At 37.5% G+C, this 16,795-nt stretch overlaps 1 protein-coding gene across 44 annotated transcripts in view; it reads left to right on the top strand.

Moving 5' to 3' along the window:
* Positions 1-16,795, top strand: part of Nrxn1 (neurexin 1) — a 1,065,367-nt gene that overhangs the window by 526,284 nt on the left and 522,288 nt on the right. For all 44 annotated transcript variants that reach the window (XM_074049660.1, XM_074049666.1, XM_074049659.1 and 41 more), the window contains one exon: positions 586-776. In XM_074049660.1, coding sequence (XP_073905761.1) covers positions 586-776 — 191 coding nt within the window. The remainder of the gene's footprint in view (positions 1-585; positions 777-16,795) is intronic.

Genomic DNA, 16,795 nt, shown 5'->3' with positions numbered 1-16,795 from the left:
TGAATATTATTGCATATGTACAGTGGATTAGATTAGGAGCCAGGCAGTTTTTTCATTTGTCAGCCCTGCACACATATTATATTCCCACCAATCCTAAGTCTCTCCCCGTCACCAATAGACAAGCTTGAGGGCACAGGTGAATACCTAAATATAACAAAAAATGAAATCTCCCAAGATGAACCATACAAAAGCTCAGGCAAGATTTTGGGAATTTGAAAGGCATGTGGGACCTGAAATAGATATTTGAGTTTGGTTTTGATGGATGAGTACACATCCTTCAAGAAATGGGGATTCAAGCTGAAGAAGAAAAGCAGTTTACATGAAACCGAGAATTGCTATTTCAGTGTGGTTAGCAAAGAGTGGGGGAATTGGCGGAAATGGGGAAATCATAGTGAAAGTTATTACCTTCTGGGGAAACAGTGGTTTCTTACCCTACTATTAGCCTTCCTCTCCTGTAACTCATACTCAGGACTTTTAGCAAGAATGGAGCCACCTGAAAAGAAAAATCCTCACTTGTAATATCTGATTTGACTCCATCAAAAATTCAAAAAGTAATGATACTTCCCTGTTTCATTTTCTTCCCAGGTACTTGCATTATGTGTTTGACTTGGGAAATGGTGCTAACCTCATCAAAGGGAGCTCAAATAAACCACTCAACGACAATCAGTGGCACAATGTCATGATATCAAGGGACACCAGCAATCTCCACACTGTAAAGATTGACACGAAAATCACAACGCAAATCACTGCGGGAGCCAGGAACTTAGACCTCAAGAGTGAGTACTTTGCTTAATCAAAGGGACCAGCTTCGCACATGGCTCCACCCAAGTGCAAAACTCTTTGCTTAGGGGCTTGTGTATGCACCCTCCACAAAGGCTGACCAACATTTTATTTCCAGCACAAAATTAGTAATACAACACACAAGCCTCCGTTCTCCCTTTAATGTGGCAAGAACATATGTATTTTTAATAATAGCTCAAAAAATGCAACACCTAAGAATGCACGCATGATTAAAATTTAAAGAGTAAGAAAAATGTGCTCATAGTCTTGATTTGTAAAGAAAAGTAGACATTTGCAAGTTTCAATCAAATTTGGAACAAGGTAACCAGATATATAATGATCTTCTTTTTGAGTTTATTCCTTTTCTTTCTTTGGTGATGTTTCTTGGATGTTTTCAAACCCTCTGACCAACAGGAATTCTCCTAACACACACACACACACACACACACACACACACACACACACACACACACACACACACACACACACCAGGAAATACTGCCTTTACCAGCTGTCAAAAAAGTTTTAACAAATGTTTTCTTTCCTTATCGATACTTGATTTCTCAAGTGAGCAAGGGAAAATGCTTAGAAGATATGTCATAACAGGGAAAACAACAGAAGTTTCTACATCAATGAATCTTTGGGATTTGCTAAGAATAGTATCCATGGGATACATCACATTTAACACTACAACAAGCATTGGAGTAGTTATTATTGGCATGTTTTCTACATGAGGAAATCAGAAGTGTGTGTGATTTACCCAGGAATAGGACAGATTCTAACACAGAGAGAAGTAACCTAATCCAAAACATACCCCCTCCATTTCGCCTTCTGCTCCATCCTGATGCATTACAGTGTCCTACAGATATCCTTACAGGCATATTTTGCTTGGAAAGTCCTGCTCATTTATATTTATGGGATCTTTCCCTTTCATTCAAAAGGTGAATACTTTGGGGGAGTTAGGGACGTCAAAAGAGAAAATCCAACAGAATTCTTTCTAGAGAAAAATACTCCTTCTTACCAAAGGTGAAAGAAGAAAGTGTTTCACTTCCTGTAATTGCAGAGTATATTTACAGTCCTGGGACTTTATTTTCCCAGCACATAAAATGTGTAGTAATGGCTATCTTCCTTCTTTCACAGTGGGCCTCTTCTTAACTTCAAAGAGATCCCATTTGTGCCCACAAATCTAAATGCTTAGCTCAAACAATAACACAAATTTCTAAGGAAATGATGTTTAACAAGACCAACCTTGATATCTTTCTTCTTTCTGGCTGAGGTGAATTGAGTATATTTTTGTTCCATTTGGAGCATACCTCTGTTTTCATGGTGGTAATTGTCCAGGGAAAGGGAGAGATTGTGCAATTCATTGCACTAGCCAAGCTACCACAGCTAAAGCCAAACAGTGCCTTTTAATGCAGGAGAGACCTCAGAGAGCATAACTGAACATCACTAAAGACCTTGAATACCATGTCTGAAACTGAATAGCTAAAATGGCACAGTTTGCCGTTGATGACACACATAACCCTACACATTGAGAGCACAAAGAAGCAGTTGTGAGGCAAAGGAGTGTGTCTCTTTGGATACTTGGGGCACTGTTTCCTGGGAAATAACTATTTTCTCATTATTCTTTAAAAATTGAAGTGAGAAAAATAAGAGGCTATGACAGGAGTCTTTCTGGTAAAGGTAAGTATAGGGGTAGCTTTACAAATCTTAGATTCCTACACAGCTGATTTTTCTTAAAACATGGAGTATTTCCTAATTCCAAATATAAGAAAAGCTTTTCCCATGTTAAAAATAATTAAAATTATAAATTCCATAAAGAACACATTACATAATATTAAGATGTTAAGTACTAAATTCTGACTGAGAACCCTTACTTAAAACACAATTAAAGTTTGAGTTGAATATTCCAGATAAACAATTAGATTCTTTACTAATTATTATTCCCTTAAATACTGTGAAGTTCTTAAATAGTTACAGACTTATCAGACCAGGCCAAAAGGTGAGAGCTAGATCTTAAATTTAGGCCATGGTATGGGCTTGTAACCTGGGTGTGTGACCCAGTGGAAGCTTTCTTGCCATATGTGACACCAAACACAAAGGGTGGAATGTGGACAGAATGTGGTTGGGGCATGACATCTGTCTCTCATCATAGGCATCCTTTCATATGTGGTTGTAGGCTCTAGTCAGATGGAGAGTGTTTACTGAATACTGACCTGTGCTGAGAGTGGACAGCAGGGTTGGGAAGAAGATGACATGGTGCTCTGATGCAAAATTTCTGTCCCAGGAAGCACACAGATGTTCAGGGCAGAGAAGAATAGAATTCTGGAGAGCCATTTCAGGGGTATTGAAACTAAGTGTAGTAAGAAGACTTTTTGCCAAAGTAATATTTAATGGAAATATGAAGGAAGAGCAAAAACAGCTGCACCTTGTTTCTCCTTCCTACCTGGACACCCACAGGAGTTGGGGTGGGGGGCTTTAGGATATAAGATAAATTCTACATGAACTCTCACTCTGAAGTGAACATGCATGCTAGTCACCTAGGATTGAGCCAGTGAGACTGCAGGAAAAATGAAAGTTCCCTTATTTAAGTCAATAGCTTATTTTATGTTTATTTTTCCTATGAGCTGTATCCTTAAAGAGCTAAAAATATTCAAATTTATTCCATACCCTGATCAAAGTTATTGTGAATACTTTTGGCTGTACTCAAACTGAGGCTCATAAATTTAACTACATTAGAACCAGTTTTCTGGATCCACCTCAGCCAAGTGAGGTGGTGCCATTTGAGAGGTATGTTCAGAGAATAATAGATGTTTGTGTTTCTAAAGAACCCACTGACCTAGATGCTATGTGTTACCATCCTAAAATAATGCAAATAGATGCTGGAACAAATTTAACTTACTATTTAACTTTTGCATAAATTTCGGTTTTATTTTATCTTGGAATTTTGTGATTGTTTCATCCGTCTTTGACTGAAGTCATATTTATTGACTGATTCAGGATTTTTGTGGGATTTTGTTTTTGTCATATTACTATATCTTAAAAAGACACTAGAGGGCAGCATAAGGCCACAAAGTATGCTGTATAGTGGTGGTGGTGATGGTGACATCAGTCTGCTCCATTTGTACTGGGAAGCAGAATTTCTTTGTTTTCTGACATCTAAAATTCCACATTTAGCCTTTGCAGTAACGTCTGCTTTTGTCTGGTTCTGTTTCACTTTATAGACAGAACCACAGTGTAGAAATTTGAAAGCAAAGTGCTGTGTATGCTCTTCCGCCCTGACTCACACAGAGATGAACGTAAATGGGCAGCAATCTAATGATCTTTCTGAGACGAGGAATCCCATGCAGGTGACCTTGTTCAAATTATCTTCCATGACACTGCCAGATTCTCAGGGGGTTGTATGTCTCTCCCTGCTGATACAGTTTTGCTTTCATCTTTATTTCCCAGCTGTTTGTGTTCTATTCCCTATGGCTATTATGTACAAGCTGCAACATGCAATGAAAGGAGCAACATAAATTTGCTCTCCACAGTGATTTCCTAGCACAGCCTGCTATTCATTTCGGAACTTCTAGTTCTGCCCCCGTTAGTGAGATAAAGGGTTTATATAATTCCTCCTTATGCTTCTTCTCTTGTTCCTATATTTGTCACATTCATGTATATAAGAAGGAGCTAATATTTATTAAGTCCCTATTAAATACAAAAAAAATCTAAATGAGGTTATTGCATGCAGTTCTTGTGATTACCCAGGGATTTGAATTGAGGTCAGTCTTGCTTATTCATTAATCTAGTTCAAGAACAAAAATAGAAAGGAAGAATGGTTTGGTGCCCCCATCATCCATGGGTAGTCTTCTTTAAGGTATTAACCTACGTTTGTCCTTCAGCAAATTGAGGATAAATAATTTCTTTGGTGGAGATAAGAGTAGGTTCCTGGATGCATATGGTAGAGTGCCCTCGGGTGGCTACTTAGCAAAACTGCATAAAGTGAGTCATTCATTTATAGGCCATGTCTCGGTTAGCCCAAGCAGTACTTTGTCCTTTTTCCCTCCTTTATATTCTTTAACAAACCCCAAATTCTTTGCCCCTCATGGGCTTTTAGCTTTTGTGCTACCCTATGATCTTGTCCCTTCCCTTTCCAGCATCTATTTCCTTTCGAACATTCCTTATATTGCTCCTTAACTCTCAGCATCCAACTCCCAAGCCACTACAAGATTCCCACACCAGAGCAATGAGCAGGAATGTCCATTCAAACAGATTCCATCTCCAAGCAAAGATCTGACAACAGATCAGATTCTTTCTTTTTTCTTCTTAGTCTCAGACCAGTCTATTATCTATCTGGCTCATCTTTTCTTGTCCTGAATGTAATAAGGCATATCTTCTCATTTCTTACCCTTTCATGTTGCCATTTGAAAAACATTAACTAAGGTAGTTCAGTGAACCAGATTCCACTCAAAAGTCCCGATCCTGCTTAAACATTCCTGAGCTTTGTATACGCAACCCATATGACATCTGATAGCCCAGTTGCCTCACCTAGATAATTTGCTCAAATAGAAAATATTCAGAGAAGAGTTGGACTTTGATCTTTTTTCTAAAATTCATTTAGTCATATGTGCATACATTGTTTGGGCCATTTCTCCCCCCTGCCTTCCCCCCGTTCCTCCTTCTTTCCCCCACCCGCTTGCTTCCAGCAGAACCTGCTCTGCCCTTTTCTCCAGTTTTGTTGAAGAGAAGACATAAGCAATAATAAGAAAGACATAGCATTTTTGCTAGTTGAGATAAGGATAGCTATACAGAGAGATTCCTAGCATTGCTTCCATGCACAAGTGTATTACAACCTGAATTGATTCATTTCTACCTGACCTCTTCATTACTTCCTGGTCACCTTCCCATATTGACCTCTGTCATTTTAAGGTTACTGTATTAGCTCCTCTGCAGTGGGGACATCAAATACTTTCAAGTTTTGAGTTTCCTCCCTATCTCCATTCCTCCTGTATGTGCTGTCCCCTTAGCGTGTAATCCAATGGACTTTGATCTTGGCCTTAGAGCATGATGTGACATTGAAAATGGAGGGAAGAGCCTGCTGTCCTATTGATTGTACAATTTCCATTAGATTCCTTATTTGTAAGGAATGAGATTTGCTAACATTACTTTAGTTTGTGGGAGGTTATTTATTTAAGGATGTACTAGGAAGTTAGAAAGACAGAAACCATTTCAGCTGCTGAAAAATGAGGCCACCCAAAGGGAGAGAAGTTTGTGCTCATAGTCATACAGAAACCTCACAAGCAACTCTATTAGGTGTTCTCCTGGATCTGCATATGTACTGCTATCTAAACCATTTCTCCACCATACAGCAGCCTTGAGATCCTCTCTCTCCTCTGTTTGTTGGCCCTGCCCTATATAACTTCTCTATGTTTTGTGGATTCTCTATTCTTGACTTCTATCTTGTGACTTCTGCCCATTGTTTTTGTCCCTAGGTGTGTTTCCACCTCTGCTTACTATCTTCTTCATCTAACTTTCAAAATCCTCAAAAGACAGGACTTAATACAGTGAGTGAACCAGTTACCATCTTTTCTAGAACAAATCTAACAAGGTTTTGTCCTGCTATTAGGGTCAGGCTTACTTCTTTAAGCCAATGAGCTGTAAGGAATGGGTGGATTTTCATGGCATAAAGTGAAAAATCTCCTGAGAAGGAGGCTGTGGGCCAAAGGCTATCATAGCTTCTTAGAAAGGAGTAGGGTAATTTGTTCATTCAGAAGAACTCTGAATGTCATGCAAGAAGGTGGAGAGGGGAAAATGCAAGAATTTTAAGCAGGAGACTGGAGTTTTTAGAACACTTTAGAAGTATCCTTTGCTGGGCTAGGGATGTAGCTCAGTGGCAGAGTGATTGGCTAGCATGAGCAAGGTCCTGTGTTCCATCTCCAGTATATATAAGTATCGCTTTTGAGGCAATCACCATAGTACAGAACAAAAGCAGTAAGGCTGAGTTTGACAAAGTAATACTTGACATTTTTTGTTACTCCTTTTCCCACTCAAGAATTATAGAGCAGTTACTTGAAAGACACTTAGAGACATGAAACCATTGTTTCTCTTCTGACATCTCCATTGAATTCCCAGGCTTTGCAAAACTCAGTCCTAATCTATTCTCTTTACTATAAAGCCATTGTCAGTTTGTTTTAATCCCCTCTCACCTCCTCCACCTCCTTAAAACATCATTCTCTTCACTTTTATATGGGACCTGCTGTTTAACAGTTGGCTCGGATGTCCTCTCTGTTTGCCTATAACTCTCAGACCAACTTACACTACTGCAGCAGGGTTTAAGTTCTTTATTCCCCCCAACTCCCTCCACACACTTATTTTTTCCATTACCCATTTTACTCATTTTTCAAGCTATCCTGCATTAGGCATTCTTTTTTCTATGTTTAATTTTTTCAGTTCCCTCCAAACTTATTTGCTATTTCTTACTCCACTGTTGAGATCACAGGAATATGGAGCAAGAAAGGATCTTGGAGACACTTATGTCTAACCAGTTTCCTTCACTGCTGAGAGAAATATGCTCAGAAGAATTGACCTACACAGCTGTGCATCTAGTTGGTGCTCTAGTTCTGTGGGTGTGGTGAGTATAGGCACAAGGTGAAGATTGGTCATGTGAGGCCACATATCAGATCTGTGCTCTGGTACAACAGTAAAGCCTCAACCCTTCCCATCTGCTGATGCTCAACACCTGGGTGCTGGTGTCTGTTTACCTAGCACACTGGCTGAGCTCTGACATCCATGGGCCTTGGTGTGCATGCTTGGAACAGTTGCAGAGAGGTATGCACAGGGAGAAAGAACTTTCCTCAGTCCTACAGCATAGTGGCTGATGGAAAGCTGAACCCAGTGTTAAAATGCCTTTCAGAGGGTAAGGGAGAGTAATAGGGGGGTTATACTGATTTAAAGAATAATATAATTATAGAAATACTAAGGCAAAACCCCACCGAACAATGAACAGACACTAAACAATAAAAGACAAGGATGTAAGCAGGTTATATGAAGGGGAGGGTACTAGCAAGAAAGGAAATGTTAATGAAGAGGGTAAAGGAGGGGGAATATTGTTAAGGTACGTTCTATACATGTATGCATATGGAATATTGAAACCTCTTGAAGTCATTTAAGAAGGGAGTGAGAGAAGAAGGAGAATAATGGAGGGAATGAACCAAACCAGGTTACACTATATGTATACCCTATATACATATATGTATGTATGTATACATAAGTATATATGTATATAAGGAAATATCACAATGAACCCCCTGTATAACTATCATATACTAATAAAAAACATTTAAAAATAATAATAAAAATAAAATGCCTTTCAGTGTAAAGTGCCAGTTTACCAAATCCCGGAGGAGTAATTAGATGACCCGAACTCTTAAAAGTGGTGGCATTGCCTAGCTGGTAGTATATTCCTATAGTCCCAGCACTGCAGAAGCTAAAGTAGGAGGATCATAAATTTAAGGAGTTCCTGGACTAAACAGTGAGAACTTGTCTCAAAAAATAAAAGAACGAAAAAAGAGTGGAAGCATTTGTAGGATGAAAAAGCAAGTGCTCAGAACTAGTTCTTAAGACACTGTGACTGCTCACAAGTCCTCCGCCTAAACAGCTTTCAGTGTTGATCACTCTTCAGGGAAATGCCAGGGTGAAAGTGAGTTGTCTTCTTAGAGTCTTTAGAGTCTGAGCTTCCTGGCCACAAGCTCCTTTGTCATCTTCACAGTTTTCAATTTTGCTCCTTAATTTTGCTGATGGGAAAATTAGACAAAAGTCTTTGGGGCACAAGAAGCACAGCCCTATTCAGACTAACTTAAGAGGAAAAACAGGTGGAATTGACAAGTGCAAGGGAAAAGAAAGTTTCAGGTTGGGCGTAATGAAAGCTGTCAGGAAGAAGCCATTTTACTGACTCTCCCTGGGGCTCTGAACTGCCTTCCATCAGCTTCCTAGTGATAGAAGCTGGGAAGCTTCCAAAGCTCTTGGGAATTCACAGGAAATCCACAAAGAAGGAGAATCCTAGATTTTTGCCCTCAGTGGAATTATGGGGCTTCATAGAATCTTCTACATATCTACAAAGGACAGAGAGGCCCTGGTTGACATCTGGGTAATGTTATAGCTGTTCAGTATAGATCCCAAATGGAAGTGTCACCATTATTTTCAGGCAGTTGTCAAATTCACTTGGAGTCAATAATAATGCTGCTTCAGTTCCCTCTCAAAATAACCCATAAGAATTCTCCTGTCTACCCTGATCCTGAAAAATTCTTCTTGAGCCAAGAGTCAAAGTTGTAGTAGACTGGAAAGTTGGATAGGCTTAATACAAAGTCACCTTCACCTCTGCAGAGATGTTCTAAAGCCAATTCTGGTATCTTTACTCATGTAGGAATGCATAGTTTTTATGATACATTGCACTGTTGTATACTGGACATTACTTTCCATTACTATTTAGGGACCATGGTAGGTCAATTGTATTTTCCCATTAACACCACATTAATGTAATTTTTTTGTGTGTCTGTTTTTTCAAAGGGGCTCTTTCTTGGTTTTAGTAACTAATTATTGTGTTTTTTCTTAAATTAAACATAATATAAAAAGCCATATAGCATTGTAATTAAAGACACAGACCTCAGGTTCAGATAGCCTTGAGTGAATTAGCTTCTGTACTGCTTCTTTTTTGCATATCCTTAAGCAAGGTACATCACTACTACCATTATCATGTGCCATTTACTAAGTGTTAGGTAAGAGATTTACATATATTTTCTGTTTAATTTTCATGAAAATTGGTGAGGTTGCTATACTTAGATTCATGTTACAGGTGAGGAAACTAAAGCAAGGCTTAGGAAAGGTAACAATTATGTTAGAATAATGATGAAAATATTAAATGTTAATAATTACTATCTTAACTATTTCTGAGGGCTTATATCCTATGCACCTTTATAAATATTTACATGTGACATCTCATTTAATCCTCAACACAATACACAAGGTTAGCCAGGGTATTTGTTGCTACTCGGTGTTTGTAAGGTAGAGGGTTCATGAGACAGACACACATGAATATGGTAGGAGTTGGCAAATTCTCGTAACTACTCTAGCACAAGACAGCCCACTTGGCATTCCAGGCTATACTCCCGGACCACCTGTAGGAGGATCACCTCCCCCATCCTTTTTCCCCACTAACCATTGCCAGTTCCTCTAACACACACATTCTTTGGATCTCCTTTGGAGTTCTGGAACTGTAAAAGGACTTCAAACACTGTAAGTTTCAGTACTAATGTGCTTTTTCTATAACACAATAAGCCTTTGCATTTTAAATTCACCATGCATGGTTCCATTTATTTCTAGGAAACATGATGATCTGTGACATAATTGCTGGTACATAGATGTGCTTCACACACAGAAACAGGGCAGTATGCAAAACTGTATGTCCTCATGAAAGGAGCTGTCTCTTGGTTCAGATCTGGCTTTTTTCTTGTTGTTGTTCTAAAATTTTTCCACATATATTTCTTCTTTTGTAGTCTAAGCTGAGAATACCATGTAAGTGGGTCACTATGAAATGCAGCAATTTTTCTCCAATCAGAGTAAGAAACAAACCAGTATGACCTCACTTCTGTTAACTTGGATCTGCCTTTATTCTCTGTGCCAAGATAAAGCAAATTACCTTCCTCATTATAACTATTATCAATGCTGTTATGTCTTGAACATGTTTATGTCAGGCATCATGTTAACGCTCATATGTGAAAGTATCACATTTAGTAAGCCTGATGTTTTAATATAATCAAGTCACAATATTATTTTTTTACCTCAGGCCATCCCTTTAAAATGTATTGAGTTGAAATCTTTGTACCATGTACTGTCTTTGATGGAATGTTTGAGCTCATTTTTAAGACCAGTCAATAATCATTTTATATTATAAAATGTAATCTCAGTTCATCTAAGTTATTAGCCAAAATTTAGAATTAAAGTTGTGGTCTTTTTTGGCCAGACACAGCAGTAGAAGAAGGGGTAAGTTCAAGCTTCTGCCTCTTCCCACTTTTGTCTTCCTGTAGATTCATGACTAAGTCCATCAACTGATATCTGGACTCTGGTCTGGAAAATGGAAAATCTGTCAAGTCCTTTCCTTCTCTCATCCTGTATTCATCCAAGGCTGCTGAATCTTCCAACTGAATCTTCCAACTTGAATCCCTGTGGATTGGTGATGCCACATGTTCCATATACAGAGACCCTTATCACTGCTCTGTTTCCAGGCATTCATGCTACCTGGCTCTTATGCACAGGGGTCCCAACCTTGTCCATGAGAATTTTCCATGCATCATTTTCCTCCTCAGCCCTGGAAGTGCAGCCCATTCCCATTGCTCTCTTTCTTAAAGTTAATATAGTCTTGATGAAGTAGAGAAATACATAGAGCCTATATCTTATCTTTTCCTTTGTAGTTTTACATCTGGGTATGTGTCCTGTACTCACATTTTCTGGTATTTATTGTGTTGGTGCTTCAGTCAGAATTTAAATGTGACATTCTATTTCACAGTATGGTGTCTTAATCCTTAAAAATTAGATGAATGTACTATTGATGCCTCCATCTTAGAGGTGAGAAAATGGTAACTCAGAAATAGTGAGTGAGTTACTGATTCTTATGTAGCACCAAACCATGGAGATAAAACTTAAAGTCAGCTCTGTAATATTATTTAAATATTAATATCTGCATTTGTTACATATTTGAAGGGATTTCCTATGAATATCTATAAGGAAAGGTAATAATTATTTCAATCTTGAGGGGACATGTCATGTAGTAAAATTAAACATTTTCTCTTCCATATAAAACTTAGTTTTAAAATTTGTATATTACTACTATATTAGGTATTGCTGAAAATTTTGCTTCTAGTCATAGAAAAAGAAATTAGTATTTCTACTTTCATTTTCCAAATGTTTTTCCTCCCCACTGCCTTGCACAAAACCTACACATTGATTTTCTCTCCTTAGTCCCTGAAGTTCACCTCAAACACTATAACTAGCAATTTTAATTGCTACATATCCTTTCTTTGTAGTCTAGAGAATGATTCTATTTATGGGTACTTATGACAAGCCCAGGAAAAGATAAAGTGCTCAGTTGAGTGATTGAGGGTTGGCCAATCAATCAGTTGGTACAACACGCTATTTGCTTGCCCTTCACCTGCTGTAGCCCTCCAGTTCCTTAGCATTTTAGGTAAGTTCTTCCCTTCCTGCCCTTTCAGGGGATCCTTGCTCTTCAGTATTTGCTGAGAAAATTAAGTATTTGGAGACACCACACCCAAGGGTATTACACTCTTCCAAGAAGATCTAGCTGCCTTATTAGGACTATTCTATCTTTCAAAATCAGAGGAATTCCTTTTCAAAAAAAAATGCAGGGAATTTCAGTTGCTTAAGGAAAAAAAAAAGAGTTTTATTTGGCTCTATAAAGCTCATAATATTTTAGAAGCTCTTTGGCAATGACTATAAAGTATGTGTGCGTGTGTTATATAATTTCATCCTTTCAAATTACCCAGAAAAATCACTGGTGGCTTTAACAAATTCTTTTATTCTGTACATCTAAGTTGAGAATAGATCCCATTTTTGACCTTTAAATAGCCATTATTATAGGGAATGGCTGGGTTTTTTTTTTTTTTTATGCTTTGTATGCCACTAGACCTGTCCCACCCCAAATAAATTTTCATTTGTTCTGAAATGAGAAAACAAAATTTCTTTGAAGTAAAAAAAATTATTTTGGAAAATAAAAGTCAAATTTTTATAGAGAGTTACACAAATCTCAGGTAAATGACAGGTTTTCATAGGTACTATTACTGTTCTCTACTTATAAATCTTTATTAATTTCCAGTACAGTCATTTTTAAACTAAAATTATCTTTTCTATTTTTGCTACTGAGATTATTTTTAGTAAAAATAGGAGAGTGGTGAGTGGGAAAATAAAAGTAGCCTGGAAGTTAGAGGCTTAAGTGTCAGCATTATTATTCTTGTATTGGTTGTATTGTCTTGGGCAGGTAACTTCCCTTTTTAGAATGCTTCATACATATGTCAGGTTGGGACAATAATATCTCCTTGGCTGTCCTGAAAGGTTTCTCTGAGGATCGAAGGAAAAAGAGATGACAAAGCACCTTCCACACTAAGTTACTATCCACATATAAGTTTAACAATACATGTGAGATCTAGAACCTCTGCAAGTATGGTGAAGTAGAAGGAAAATGAAACACGGAATGGTATCAGGGCTGTCTGCTACAAATGATGTCACAGGTATCAAAGCTGGCTGCCCCTTGGATAGGGACAAAAGGAAAAAACTGAAAATATTTGTATCTGGTATTCACTTACAGGCAAATTTGAAAATTTAAAACCATGAGATGAAGTCAGCTTGGCATGAATTTATATGCCTGAACTCACACCCCATCTGCCACAGTGTCACTGGCAGAGAATAGATTTAAAAGAAGATGGATTGCCACACACACCCCCACAGCAATTTCATTTTATTATTTCTCATTTAGCATGCCCACCAGGTTTTCCTCAGTCTGTTAGTCAAACACACAAACAAAATCTGTCTTCATGTTGTATGTTTTAGAATCCTACCTAAAAAAAAAAAGTATTTCTTGGGGCAATTCTATTTCAAAATTCTAGCTAGAAACAATTTCAGAATGCAAAACATTTTTTTATTTTGGCCATAAGGATAATGAAAATATGAAGTTTTCAGGGCTCACTACAGGAAAATGTTAAGGTCTGAACTCAGGCCTTTTTGGAGTCCCTCCCTACACATACTCCCCTCACCCACAGGTATTAGTATTAGGTTGGACTAGTGCAGGCAGGTGTCTGATTTAATATTTGTGAGAAGAAATTGAAATATAGTTTTCATATCTAAAACTCAAATTTTGGCATTATAAGAATTTTACTAGTTCATCAAGAATTTTGATATCTAACATTTATGATTACCAAAGTAAAATGATTTTTTTTCTCCATGAGATTACTCAGTTTATAGACGAGCCTTTTTTTGTCTTGGAAAATCTAACAAAATCTGTTATCTTGCTAGAACTACTGCTAACATGCACTGCTGTTACTTTTCACAACTCTCCAAGCTTTCCTTCGTAATGGAGCTGAACAATGGCTCACTTACCACTTGGAGCACACAGTGTGTATTAAGAGAAAATGATCGTAGTTTCAGACGACCGGCTATTTTTTGGCATTGTTTTCTTGAACCCCAGCGGCTCTGTAGCATGTGTCCATGATAAACTTTACTCATCTTGTAGTTTACCAAGCAAAAACCAAGTGAAACAATACCTATGCAAGTGCTCCATAAAGTTTAGGGGCTATCACTCGTGTCAGTTATTATCATAATGATAAAATCAGAGATCTCTTTTCTAGTTCTGATCATGGCAATGCCTGACACTAATGAGCAAGAAGTCAAAGTAGTGAGAGGCCCTAGCTCACTCAGATAGCATTCTATATGTTTGTCTCTGATTTTTATGAAATTTAAAGTTTTTAAAAATTTTTCTTTTAATTTTTTTTTTTTTTTTAGCTGAAACAATATACTATGGGAGCCTACTGTAGGATCAAGAACACTTGGAGCTGACAAGGAGCCTAGAGGAAAGAGCTCATTAGATAAAGTCTCTAATCCTTGAAGTCCTTGAGTGGTGGCTCAAAGGCTAGATGAAGTGAGACATTTGCCAACTAATAGGAAGTGCAGATGGGGATTACCATACTCACTAGGACAGAGCATCAAGATCCACCCTGTGTTGTATGGCCAAGGAAGTGCATTTCTTTTTTTGTAATGATAACAGTCACAAATAAATGGTTCTGGAGAGTCAGTGTGAATCCTCCATAATGTGAAGTATAACTGTGGAGACTGCATGAGTGAGATCATATTTGTATGTGAATGGAATAGCACAGAGAATGACAGAAGGCCAGAGACAGAGTGAAGTAGGAGGCCAGGATAAGCTCAAATTCAGTTTCCCACAAGTGGTTTTGTACTTAGTTTAACTGCAGAAGAAAATGTAAATGGATTCTCATTATCACACATTAATACCCCAAACTGTTTCTCTACTTCTCTCTTCAACCTCTCTACCTCTCTCTACAAACAAGTCCAATATACATTGATTAAAACTGCATATGAATTATTCTGTCAATTTAACCTATCAGAATGGGAAAAAAATGTCATTGCATTGAATTCTTATAATGAGATGGATGTCTTATTCTCTGTGTTCAAGAAAGAGATCAGTATAAGAAATACTCCCCATGAATAACTTCATTCCTTATTTCACAAGTGAAGGGAACCAGAGCCAAGTATGAGTACTGTACCCATAAAACCCTTACTGTGTCCTATTGTTTAAATAATCAGTGAATATGAAGTATTAATTCATCCATTCATTCAGTGAGTCAACAAATAATTACCAAGTGCCTACAAAGTGATACTAAGATTATAAAAGTGCCTAGGTTCTAATTACTTCTTCAAAGAATTCGTAAATTAATGGGGAAAAAAGACATGCAGAAAACTGGGAAAGATAATTGTCAGAAAAGAGGCTTAAAATTTTATCTGAAATTTAAAAAGCCTATTTACCTGTGACTGGGGAAAACAGGAATACATTACAGAGGTTGAGTCCTGAAAGTTGGGCAGGATTTTGAAATGCAACACTGGCAGTAAAAGGCATTCAAGATGGAAGTAATGCATGCTGTAAATAGTGACTAACAGTGGCATGAAATTTAGGATTAGAGACATGATGATAACTACATTTTACTAAAGATCAGAGTATAGGCAGAAAATGATCTAACCTCAATCCTCTGGGTCGCAAAAGTTATTGGGGAAAGATAGTTCAAAGTTTAGCAAAAGATTTTTAGGGAGGATAATTCAAAATTATGAAGGAGGCTGAATGGAGGCAGGGACACCAAATAATGCTTATGGCATGGAAGGGAAAATGTAGATAAGAAGTAGAAATGGACGAATGTCAGGAAGTAAGTCATCAGTCCTGGCAATAGTTTGATTCTAAGATATGAGATACAGAAAGAGTTAAAAAAAATGAGTGCAAAACTTTAGTCTGGGTAGCAGGTAGACTGGAAGTGTGACTACTATAAAGTACGGAAATCTTGAAGAAGTAATTTCCCTGTGGGGGAGGCAATGATGGTTTGATGTTAGGCTGAATCTAGAAATCTAGGGCAAGACTAGAAATAAGAATTTATAGGCATTTCCTACAGAATCAAAAATAGGTTGTTATAGGATTAAACCCTTCATATAATAAGGAAGTCTAAGATTTTTGAAGTTGAAAGACAATTAGTAAATCAAACTGGTGACCAGAGTTCATGTCTACAGTATAGTTTCTAAAATTAGCCTATTTTTGTTGGTAGAGACCTATTAAAGACACAGATCTTTTATCTCAAACCAGAGTAGCCTCTTGAGTTGTTACTTTGATTTCAATGTTGAATATTTGGCATGCTCTGAGCTTGAATATGATATTAGATAGTGTTTGTTGTTCAATTTTATGTAAGGTTGTTACAAAGGTACCATTTGTCTACTTGTAAGTGCAAATGTGTTAGGGAAATATTTAGTAATTCAATTTAGTAATTGAATATCACTTATTTAAGAGGTCACAGGAAAGAGCAACTAAGGCTATTTCCTGGGGAAGAAACATTAAGTAAATATAGGAGTGTTTGTTCCCCAAGTATTACAGATGATTTTCTTCTACCTAACACCTTTTATAGAAAGAGGTTTAGATTTAATTTGTCTCCCAAAGAAGAATTGTCTTAGTGTATCTGGATGAGATCTGACCTGCAGAAGTTCCTTTACTGCTGTGCAATAAAAGATTCAGTTAAAGATAATGATATGAATTTGGATATGAGGTTGATTGTTTCCTGTAGAATATGCTCAGAAACTTGCCTAGGCAGATTGTACTCCTTCTACCAGTCAATCAAAATAAGAGTTAAGTTGAGCTGCCCCAAATTTTCTGTTCAAGAAAATTCTCTCAGAGTAAAGCATCTAGATAGAATTGTACTTTCTC

Source organism: Castor canadensis, chromosome 12 (assembly GCF_047511655.1).
Source record: "Castor canadensis chromosome 12, mCasCan1.hap1v2, whole genome shotgun sequence".
In the NCBI taxonomy this organism is placed as follows: domain Eukaryota; kingdom Metazoa; phylum Chordata; class Mammalia; order Rodentia; family Castoridae; genus Castor; species Castor canadensis.
The sequence above is the reverse complement of the archived record's forward strand: the minus strand, read 5'-3'. Positions and strand labels throughout refer to the sequence as shown.